General features: G+C 37.2%; 1 protein-coding gene across 4 annotated transcripts in view; it reads left to right on the forward strand.

Annotated features, from left to right (window-relative positions):
- Window positions 1-12,538, forward strand: part of septin7a (septin 7a) — a 51,889-nt gene that overhangs the window by 1,605 nt on the left and 37,746 nt on the right. For all 4 annotated transcript variants that reach the window (XM_084130427.1, XM_084130428.1, XM_084130430.1 and 1 more), the window contains exon 2: window positions 8,799-8,901. In XM_084130427.1, the coding sequence (XP_083986553.1) occupies window positions 8,892-8,901 (10 nt within the window). In that variant the 5' untranslated portion in view covers window positions 8,799-8,891. The remainder of the gene's footprint in view (window positions 1-8,798; window positions 8,902-12,538) is intronic.

Raw genomic sequence — 12,538 nt, forward strand, 5'->3', positions numbered from 1 at the left:
CCTTGCACTTGTCTAGTTCGTATTTAAGATGTTGCATTACATGGTTTTACCTTTACTTTTAAGCAACATAAAGTCTTGTATTGTATGAAGCCTCAGTCTTCATACAGAAGAACTGTACTAGAATAAATTTGTCTTATAGCAACACACAGCAGGATCGTATATGAGTTAGATCTCATGAGATCTCTGTTGGGGTGAAGACCCTGTTGGGCTCTTGTTCAGTGAGATGAATTCGCTCTTTATTTATTCCCATCATGTTTGGATCACATGGCTACTGCTTGAATCGTTCTTGTCCATTCACATGTGACTCTGTATTTTTTCCCATGGTTAGTCCTGAGGCCTCATTTATAAAATGCAGCCAGATTCAATCAAATTTGTTCCTAAATTCCATGGATTTTATCTTGCCTCAAAAGGGAATAAATCAAGATATAGGCAACTGAAGAGCATTTGTAGAAACGTTTTGAGGTCAAATACCAGTAATTAAATTAATAATCTTTTATGAAAATGTAAAAATGAATAACAATCACAATACGCACAAATTATGCCTACATGTTATTTTATTTAAAAATACAATTCAATTTTGTGTGCAAATAACTCTGAAAAAATTCCGGAAACTGTCATACGTTCACATTTATGATCATTCTAAGCACATCTTTATAAATGAGGCCCCTGGATTGAGGGGTCCCAGAATGCTCTGTTGGGATTTTTTTCTCTACTTCAAACATTGTTTCCCTGTATTAATTGCTGAATTTGCCAAATTTGTCAAGATATTAGTTTTATTTCAGACATTCAAAGAGATAATTCACCCTAAAATGAAAATTCTGTCATCATTTACTCATCCTCATGTCATTTCAAACCTGCATGACTAAATTCTATGGGACGCAAAAAAAAATATTTTGAAGAATGTTGGTATGTAATAGTGATGTGACGAGACACTTATCTCACGAGACGATACACGAGATTGGGTTAACGAGAACGAGATGAGATTTTCGCACAATATTTTGTAGATATCGTCAATGACAAAATTCATGACTGGAAAAAAAGTCTGCAGGTGCATTTTGAAATGTTTTAAGTAAAAATCTTGTAATGAATGTCAATTCAGTGCTACTTTGAGTATGAATTATCAAATGCATTGAAAGACAACAATATACAAGCACTGTAAAAGGTTTTGCTACAAACTCAACTGACTGGCTTCTCTCCTGTATGATTTCATGAGTTTCTTCAGACCTTACTGTACATGAATTAGCCTATGCTTTGTGAACAGTTTTTTTCTTAGTCTTAATTAGGTGCAAACAATAAATGCAAGTGCAACTGCAACCATAATCAAAGTACTATCTCAATATTCAAAGTGCAAATAGACCAGAGCCACAACTACACAGTCCAGAGATAGGTTTGATATTGGGAGACAGGCTATTGCATGCAGCCTAATTTGCGCGCATCAGGGAGATCGTGTTTTACTTTCACTTTCGGATTCGCGATCGCACGTACTCTGTGTATAGGGAGCACCGATGCTGAGCGCACATTCTACAAGATAAGACATTTATCAGACGCAAATCCTCCGCCATCATCACGCGATCAGTGAACTGTGATTCCTGCTGCACTGTGTGGATGAGCAGACGTTTACAATAGTTTACAATGGTTTTCATTTTTATAAAAACAGCAAAACGGCAGTCAAGGCGGTAATGTGAAAGTAGCGGTGGCATATTCTATGCTAATTTCACTTTCATGCTCCATCATGGCGATTTCATGAGACAGCTTTTCACTCAACGAGAAATCTCGTCACATTTCGTGGCACGAGATCTCGTCACACCCCTAGTATACATATGTAACCAAGTTTTTGTGACTTCCATTCTATGGACAATTTTTTTTTTTCTCAAAATATCTAATTTTATGTTCCACAGAATAAAAAAAAAAAGGGCATACAGTTTTGGAACAGCATGAGGGTTTTTGGATGAACTACTGTATAACTACCCCTAATGGCAACTTTGGCAAGTAAACAAGCTATTGATTGGTTTACCCACCTCTAAACATAACAGTGTGCTTGGTTTGTTTAATATATCGATCAGATGGTTTAAGCGGGTGGTTCCTGAAGATGCTGTGTGGACCAGACCTTGTGCCAGTAGTCAAAAGTCTGGCTGTGTGGGACCGGCTGAGCCTATGGCTCAGGGTCTGCCATTCTTGTGGATGTAAATCTATTTTGGTCCTGAATGCAGATGTGGTAGTGACTTTATAGTGTCTTGGCGAGAATGTTTGTCTGACTCTGAACTGTGGGTGGTCAGAATAGCCTTTATGGAGCGGATTGTCTGACCAATTTCATTGAGTGTGTGATGATAAAACCAGGTGCTGTTGCGACAAGATCCTGGTTTTCTATGATTTCTGTGAAACACTGTGAATAAGAGGTTTTGTCTACCACACACACACACACACACACTCAAACACAAGCACATGTGATGCGTGATATATTCAGTATATGAGGACATGAACACATGAACTCTCCAGAGCTGCTCTGAGAGTCACTTCACCAGCATTTCACCATTTCTTTTGATAAAACTATTTACAGATACACACAGAAACTCAAAAGGGCTTCACTACAACCAGAATAATTTTTTAATACTGTATAAACTGTGCAGTTTGCATTTAATTGTGAAGTTCTGGTCCAAAATGTTTTGCGTAAAAAAAGGGATATCATCACCGTTTCTTAAACCATACATATTTTCGTTGCGTTGTCTTTCTGTCTTTCTTTCTTGACTGTTTTAGTTTTAGTCTACCACATCTCTTCCGGCAGTTAAGCCACATACAAAAACATGTCATTGTTTCAGGACTCCAGTCGCTCTCTCTCTTTCTCTCTCTCTCTCTCTCACTCTCTCTATGTTCCCTTTTGATCTCTGCAAGGTGAAGCTTTTGGTTAGGTGTCATCTAAAAATTCCTTCTAAGTTGCTGTTCTCGTCACTTTATTTTGCACACTCAAGTTTGTTATTTTAAAATTAGACGCACAACAAGCGGATGAGCGTTGTGGTGCGAGATGAAGAATTTTCAACCTTTCAGAATCCTGCAAGTGCACCGCAGGTCATGTGACAAGAGCCAACCAATCTATTAGAATTTATTATCAGTTGGTAATGGTTATTCTACATTGCCTTTTCAGTTCTAATGGTAGTCTAATTAGGCTACCTCAGACAAATCCAGAGCCGTTGCGCAGGAGAGATGGTTTCACAGCAGAAGCTCTGTTTGCTGATGCTTGGGCCAACACTTTTTAGAAGATCATCAGACTGGTCTTTGTCCATTCTGAAATAGGCTTTGAATCTCTCATCGTCCAGGTGGAGCTCTTGGATTGGTTGGTGAAACTCTGTGTTTTCTTGGCGTTTTCCTATTTTTAGATGCGACGTGAACTTCCCCTAGGGATAGTTCTCCCAAAAATGCAAGTTCTGCCATCCAAACCTTTATGTTCCAAACCTTTATGCCTTGATTCTGTGGAACGAACAAGGAGGATTTTGCATAATGTCCAAGCTACTTAACATGGCACGTCTTGATTAACTGTTTACATTTAAGGCATTCATCTGTCCAATAATAACCCACATCAGTGACCCAGAATGTAACCTTGAGGTACAGTCGTCATGTATATCATACGTGTGAGCCTTGACATGATTTATTTTTGGTTGTGTGAGTCCTTGTGGACCATTTCTGTCAATGCTACGCCACAGGAAAATCCAGTTGGGCTTTTTTTGGGGGTCTCTGGCATGTTCCTCATGGCGCTCGGAGATGCTTTTTGCTGGTGTGTGGTTGAGACCGTCAAAATTTGCATTAGTTCATTTGTATAGGTTAATTCAGATGTTCCCCTTTAAACATGCTGAGCGTCTCATCTTTGATAGGTTTTTAGCCTCGAAGAAGGAACATAATTTACACCCTCCCCGTTTACCCCGTTAGATCAGACAGAGTGCATGTGTGTACTCGAGTGTTTCTCACACCTCAACACCTGCCCTTGAACACCAAACGGTAACATCAGCAGGAAGTGATGGGGGACATTCGTATCAGACTTTCATTCGTGGTTTTGAGAAAGAGCATTGCTTATCCATTGTATGGATGGGGAAAATGGAGTAAGAGAGGACAAAATCTATGTGCAGTAATAATTATAATTAAATAATCTTAAAGGGATAATAGACTGGTTAATATTAGACTGGTATGATTTCAAATCAACTAAGCATTTACATGATTAATTAGATGTTGAATTTTTTGCTTTATTCCTACTGAAATTGATCTTTTAAAGTGCATGTAAATGATGTTAAATGGCATTGGTTTTCATAAGTTTCATAGCTGATCATGCTGCAAAAAAGTTGTATTTGTGAATTGTATAAATGTGATTATATCAGCGGAGGCTCTTAATGCGGAGCCAGGCGAAAATATGAACAAGGCTTCCGACTGCGAATGCTGAATTGATTTCTCTTTCATATCTTCTTTAGGGCCCTATGAAATCCGTTTTTTTTTTTTTTTTTTTTTTTTTTTAATTCTGTTTTTTTTGGGGGGATTATTTTTAGCCCTTTCAGATTTTTCTTGTTTTCTTTTCACTTCTAAGCAGTATTGACCTTTAAAAATTTACTTACACAAACTCACAATTCAGCTTTTTTATTTAAACTGTTAATATATTCAGCAAGCTATGGAAGCTTGTTTCCGCCACAGAATAAAACATTTTAAAAGATAATTGCGACTTTTTATCTCACAATTGCGAGTTTACATCTCGCAATTCTGACTTTATTTCTAAGAATTGCGAGATATAAAGTCAGAATTGCGTGTTATAAAGTCAGAATTGTGAGATATAAAGTCAGAATTGCGCGTTATAAAGTCAGAATTGCGAGATATAAAGTCAGAATTGCGTGAAATAAAGTCGCAATTGCGTGTTATAAAGTCAGAATTGTGAGATATAAAGTCAGAATTGCGTCTTATAAAGTCAGAATTCTGACTTTTTTTCTCGCAATTGCGACTTTATATCACGCAATTCTGACTTTATAACACGCAATTGGGAGATATAAAGTCAGAATTGCATGATATAAAGTCGCAATTGCATGTTATAAAGTCAGAATTGTGAGATATAAACTATTCTGAAGTAAAAAAAATAGAAAAAATTCCTTAGAATTGGACTTTATATCTCACAATTGTGAGTTTATATCTCACAATTCTGAGAAAAGATGTCAGAATTGCGAGATATAAACTCGCAATTATGTGTTATAAAGTCAGAATTGCGTGATATAAAGTCGCAATTGCGAGAAAAAAAGTCAGAATTCTGACTTTATAAGACGCAATTGCGACTTTATATCTCGCAATTCTGACTTTATAACACGCAATTCTGACTTTATAACACGCAATTGCAACTTCATTTCACGCAATTCTGACTTTATATCTCGCAATTCTGAGAAATAAAGTCAGAATTGCGAGATGTAAACTCGCAATTGTGAGATAAAAAGTCGCAATTATCTTTTAAAATGTTTTATTCTGTGGCGGAAACAAGTTTCCATAGCAAGCACATTCAAAATTCAGCCAAACCTTCAACAAATCTCTGGCCAAAAATAACAGTTACAAGGTAGGATTGATGAGTATTAAATTAAAGATTAAATTAGCTTTTAAATAATTTAAAAATATAGTAAAAAAAGTATAAAATATTATAAAATAGTCAAAAAAGATAAACATTTACAATGATACTGACATTTACAAATACAATGCATATTAGCTTATCTTTTATTACTAATAGTAAAATTCGGTCCGATTTTCCTGTGGCGTCTGTCGTTGCTATGCAACCATGCACTGCGCTCTCCACAACGACAAAGAAGTTTTAGTAGAATAGATTTCCACCACCGAAAAACGCTTGCTGTAGCTCTGCTACAAGATTTATTTACGGAGAAGAGAAAAACACCCGTAGTGTTTGTGGTGTACCCCCATCCTTTATGTTGACTGAGCTTTCAATGTTGTTACGGAAAGGGTGAAGTTGATATGTTGGCTCTTGTCTCATGAACTGCGGTGCGCTTGTGGCATTCTGAAAAGTTGAGGTGTTTTCATCTCGCTGCGCCTGGAAAAAATTATCGCGTCGTTTCAAACTTGAGCGCGCAAAAGACACGACATGTGAACGGCCCCTTGACGAGCTAGTTACCTCCAATCAGGCCACGGAGACCCCTGCCATAGACAGTAAATATATACGCAGCAAGAAACACTAGTGGTTCACGCTTGCGCGCATACTGAAAAGCACGCTGTTTGCATCCCTGTATATTAACTGTATTGACAGATGTCTCTCTATATGGCTCTGGGTTTAGATAGAGACCTTTTACGTTTGTTGTTTTAAACTGAAAAAATGAGAAGGAAGTAAAAAAAACCCTTTATTTAATATGTCAACAATATATATGCAAATTCCGTGCGTATAAGAGAATTCCGTTTTCATGTGTAAATTCCGTGATTCCGTCTGCGTTTTCCGCATCACGGAAATCATAGGGCCCTACTTCTTGCACTTGAATGGGCATATCACACAAAATTATGTCAAAATGCCTATTGGCGAGTTTCCAAGTAAACATAATTGGTTATGTCTTAAGCGAACAGTTGAGAAATAAAACACGTGTAACAGTATATTGGATCCGTGCAGTTCTTTAAGTGACAGCAGCCTAATAAACCTGATTCTGTCTTTTAATGTTAATGTTTTAAAGTTAATCAAACAACAAAGGACAAAGAAAAAAATCACTCACTGCTCTTGACTGAATAACTTTTGTAACTTTAATAAGGATTAATCTACATTTAATTTATTCAGTGAAGACTATGCAGTGTTATTTCACTTTTTTATTATTCAATTTTTGTACCTGAAAACTACTCGTATTTTATTATTTGTTCTCATTTTATTAATTGTCTTTAACAATATTTGAAATTTATATGAGTTAGGCTAGTAGTTTTTGGTGTCATAAGCTTATTTGTTAAGGTAAGGCTATGGGTCAAAAACAATGAAAACAATAACCGGGTCTATTTAATTTAATTTAGACTATGTATTACATTTTTGTTTTAGGGCTAGTGAAAATTTTGGCAAGGCTATTGAAAATTTAAACCACTGTCCTGACCGGGCCAGTAGAAAAAAATCCTTAGCGTTGAATCCTGATATATTCGTTTTTTATTACTGGATTCTTTGATTCTGTTCGCGCAAATTTTATGAAAGTGATTATCACTGTATAACTACTTTAGTCTAAAATTTTGCTCTGTTCCTAACACAAAGCTAACTTAATACTTCAGAAGATACTTTTGAATGTAATGCATGAGTCGTCTGAGTTACTGTAACCTTTACAGTACGTTGCAGCATACTTTCTGAATCATCATCACAAACTTGCATCTGTTCAGCTGCATACGTGTCCCTTAAGGACATTTCCTTTTGTAGTGTAAGCAGAATGACATGAAGGTTTTGATAGTCAAATGAGTTGGGTTTTTTATGTGCTGCAATCACAGATATTTGATTATTTTCAGTTTCAAAAGAAAGAAATACTATTCAGAGAAGGCCTGATTTATTCAGTGAGAAGATTTTCACTGTCAATTTTACTGGCAGCGTAAGCACTGTGGAAGTCTGTTGCTGAAATTGGGCTAATTTCTGGCCTTCCTGTAATTCTGTATGTTTAGAGAAGTTGTTCAGCAGGCAAACACTATGTGCTGTAAATTTTTGTGGTTTGTATCAGAACTAAAATAGGTTGGGTAACAGAAGCTTCCACAGATGTGTTTTGTTCTCAAACTTATTTAATTGATTTGGCATAAGCAGCACAGTAATAGGTCATTAGCCATTTTACACCTGGTATTAACATGTCTCTTGTTTGATCTGGTAATAATGTGACAACTGAACGTGGTTTGATTGACCACAACAGTGTTTGGAGACTGTTCACACATGTATCCACTTGAGATTGGATCACCTGAGATGGATGTTTATACCTGGTGTTCTATAATTTATTATTCATTGGCTGCTCATCAGCTGTCAATCAAACCTCAGCCAGTGGTTGTGGTGAAGCTCTTAGTGAATCGCAGACCAGCAGTTACAGATGAAAACCTCTTAATGCACTTTAGCAGTTACCTTTCTTTTCTCATTTTCTCTCTTTCTGTTTTATTTTGTGTATGTGGATACCTCTTTCCCTGCCTGGTGGAATCTGATCCGTCCGTCCATCTATTCATCCATCGATCTGTGGAACAACACGATCTGAATGCTCTCCAAAGTAGCAGTAAGTATGCATACAATCATTTCAAACACCTTGACAAAACACACAAAAAAACAAATATATCGTTTCAAAAGGGCAGCTGTGTGCAACTTTGTTTTTGACACCCACTTGTCAGAGCAGAAAGGAAGTCAAGCTGTATTCACATGTTTTCGCTATGGTGTTTTTCAAAAAACACCTAATACAAACTATTGAGACGAGAGACTCTGCTATTCACTGTTGCTTAGCAAAATACTCTGTTCATAAGCTCCACCAAGTTGTGGTTATCCATGTGGTTATTATAAAGACATGGGGTGGACTTTTTGTTTTGTTTTGCACAAGCAAGCATTGACATTTTCTATAGAAAATTTAAACGAATATCGTTTTTAAATGATAATTTGTCTTAAAGCCCATGCTTTTAACTAATTACATTATTATAGCCAAATTTCTATGCTATTGTTTAAGTGTAAAACCCAATTTTTCTGGTTTTGAAGATTCATCTTGTTAACAGTAATCATGTATAGTCATGGATGGCCCCCTACGTGTTTCTTATTTGTAGTGTTTTGTCAGACTAGCATGACAAAGCCGTTGACTGTGTTTGGTTTTGGTCTACAGCAACAGAAGAACCTTGAGGGGTACGTGGGATTCGCAAATCTCCCCAACCAAGTATACAGAAAGTCTGTGAAGAGGGGCTTTGAGTTCACTCTCATGGTCGTCGGTGAGTAGCTTCTGTCCAGTTCATCCCACTGCTGCCCACAGAATTCCTCTTTTTTTTCCCTTAAATTAAAGCTCATTTGTCATTTGAGAAGAATTATAACCAAATCCTGCAACAACCTTTTTGGAATATCTGTTAGACCTTTTCTTTCATTTAAAAGTCATTTTTGATAAACATTAAAAATGGATGGTTCACCTGAAAAAGAAAATTGTTATTGTTCTGAATTTTCCTTTTTCCTTGGAACACAAAAGAAGAAATTGGAGCTTGACATTTCTAATTCACTGGAATTAGAACAGTCTGTTAAATTTCTTCTTTTATGTTTCAGAGAAAATATGGTTTGGTACAACTTGACAGAGTAAATGTTGACCAAATTTTCATTTATGGGTGAATTATTATTCCTTTTAAAAAAAACATTGTATGTCTTTTTGAGGTTTGCGACATATGGGAAAAAGTTTGAATGAAACTGTAATCAAAGCAGTGTCAAAAATAGAGGGCTGGTGACCCAGCTATGTGGATTATATGCACTCATGTGTCTAGAGGTATATGGTTTCACACGGGCCGCTTCATGCCGGGCGCTGGCAGCTGTGCGCTGAAATGCATTAGTGATGGATTTCACATGGAAGAACAGAACGAGAGAGCAGGGCTCAAAGAAACGCGCATTCGAAACAAATGTGCTTCCCATTCTCCCATGGACCTGGGGTTTTTCCCCTCCCTTGGAATGTGTGTGTGAGCGTGGCCTTGTGGGTGGGAAGTTTCCTGTAATCCCATTCATTCAGCCTGGCCTGAGGACTAGTATCTACCTCCACCTTCAGCTCTTCAGACTCCAAACACAACACAACCTGAAACTGTCACTGACGCCCACCTGGGGTCACCTCACGTCCTGTTCATAATGGAAGTAATCCAGAGCAGAAGCTGTGTTTCTGACAGTTTTTCAGAAATCCATCTCCACAGGATTTTGGGAGGAGTGTTGGTGCAGCTGCGCCCTGGAGTTTCCCCCTCCGCTGCACGCTGGGCAGGAAACAAGCCTTTAGATGGCAATTTGGTGTACAGCGTGTAATTAGAATCGCAGGATAATTGAAGAACTGCAGCGCAGTCAAACACTTCCAGCTCTTTCTTTGGATGATAAAGATACAGATGTTGTTGTTCAGACCATTCGTCTGTTCTCAGTGGGTCTTACAATACCTGTCTGTTGACTGGTAGTGGCATAGAGTCATGAGTCTGGTGAAAGTCAATATTTACCAATCATTAACACATTTACCAGCCATTTGTAAGGATTGACCTTGATCTTGGCTTGTGTAGAAGCTCCTCTCCTTCTCCTTCTCCTTCTCCTTCTCCTTCTCCTCCTTCTTCGCCAAGGATTATGAGCTCTGTAAAGCTTTACTTCCCTATGATTGCTGAAAAATAATAGTTGGATTTGTATTCCAGATTTTACGTTTTTAACTGTTTGACAGGAACATGTTTTACAGTGGTTGTAAATCAACACTGTACACAGTACTGATACTGAACCTTTAATAAAAGAAAATAAAACAACTTTTTTTAAAACAACACTGTTTGGTCTAAATCAGGCACATTCAAATGGCGGACTGGGGTCCAGTACCGGACCCTTGCTTTGTTCGAACCGCACCGCAAGACATTGACAACGGAGTGGTTCACACAACATGCGCTCTAGGTCGTTTATGGTAATGATCTTTCACCGCTGTATCTACTCATATTTTTATAGAGAGGCAAAATCGCTTCATTCAAGCTCTTTCCACTTCGTCTCTCTCGCTAAAGACGCCAAAGCGCCACAGATGACACAGTTATTTATTTTTATAACAACAGTAGCAGAAACACGGTGAGCAGTTACTTTCGATAATACACTGCAAAAAACAGCAATGCTACAAATATAGTTCTTTTTATCTGTTATACATACAGTATATGACTCTGACCGTTGAAACCAGATTTGTGACGTTTTTTTCAGTATGTCAAAATAAGCATGTACTTGTTATTTATAGATGGCAAGGAAAGACAACATAAACTTTGAAATTACTAGTTAACTTTGTTTTCTGCTCATGATGAGGGCGTTTTGATTGTTCATTGTTTGTTTTTAGAAGAAAATTATTTTAAGCAAAATATAAAAATGAAATGAAATTAAAGAGGAACAACCCTGAACCCACATACACTATATTTTCATGTCACGTGGCCTTCTGCCTCTAAATACAAAAATAATGATAGCTTGATAAAACATCTGATCTTACCTTTTAATATTCATATAATGGGATCAACTGATTAAATAATAATTCTTTTTTTATAGAAAAAATGATGTCACTTTGTAGGCCAACCGGCAGTTAGCATCACACTGGTTCCCTCGCCGAAAACCCAATAGGATTTTCCTATAGGCTTTTGGATTATTGCTAAAAACAAGCTCTGTGATCAACAAAAGTTTATGATACTTGCACGTTTTGTCCATCAAGATAATTATCACAGATGAACACAACTGCAAATGCAGTCTCCAGAAGTAAAAAGCTAAAGGTAGGCTATAAACAAACTACACCACGTTCCCACGAATTCAACGTCACCACCAAGCTTCCGACAACTCTTTCAGTTTTTTTTTCTAAAAACATTTTCCCAGAATGTTTGAGTTAGAATAGTTTGTAAGAGCACAATTATAAACATAACAAGGCTGTAAAAGTGGACTGAGCTTACCTTTTCGGCGTGATGACATTTGTCCCCGACAGCCTCTGTAGTCACATTTAGCCACTTGTTAGCAACCGCCTTTTTCAAGAGACGTAACAGCTTCAAAACATCACGACTGGGGTAATGCTGATGTATTTTATTTCGTAGAATAAAGTGTGAAAGTGTCTTGAGCTTGTGTTCACCACAGACCTCATTTCAGTCATTTAACCAAAATCCCATTAAAACATTAACATTGACTTTGGGAAGATGGAACCAGAAGTGATAAAATCTAAATTTTAAGAGTTCAGATGCAAAAGCCTCTAAGTGCCATCTGAAATTTTCTTCTAGAATGATCATTTTTATAAAGCTTGTATATTTAAGTTAAGTAATTTCACTTAAATGACAATTAATAGGTAATTTGCATTGCCATTTAAGTGATATTATTGAACTATATACGAGCTTGATAAAAACGATCATTCTAGAAGAAAATTTCAGATGTCACTTAGAGGCTTTTGCATCTGAACTCGTCATGCGATGATGGCTCAGTTCACAACGACAAAACACACATCACTTTGGTCTTGTCAATGGAACCATTTGGCAACTTTTTAAAAGTAAACTTTCCATTCAGAATCTTATTGGCATCCATTTCGGCGTCTCGCGCTCGCCATCCACTCAAAACGTAACGTTAGCCTACTACTCTTTGGCTGGCTCGCAAGCCCAAACAAGTGTGTGCGGCATGCCTGCTGTTTTGTTTCCGGATATATATATATATATATATATTATCATGCACGTTGACATGATTGGCTACAAATCGCGTTTTTGGTTCACTTGACTCAAAAGAAAATTTTGTGCATAGCTCTCTGAATTTTTCTTTTTTGAGTGAACTATCCCTTTAAATGGCTCTTTCTGACAGCACACATAAACGGATCTTCTTTCCTGCATTCTGGTTTCATCCAAGCCAGTGAAAGTTCTTTGGAAGCTCGTG

The sequence above is a fragment of the Abramis brama genome (genome assembly GCF_963993115.1).
Source record: "Abramis brama genome assembly, chromosome: 12".
NCBI lineage: Eukaryota > Metazoa > Chordata > Actinopteri > Cypriniformes > Leuciscidae > Abramis > Abramis brama.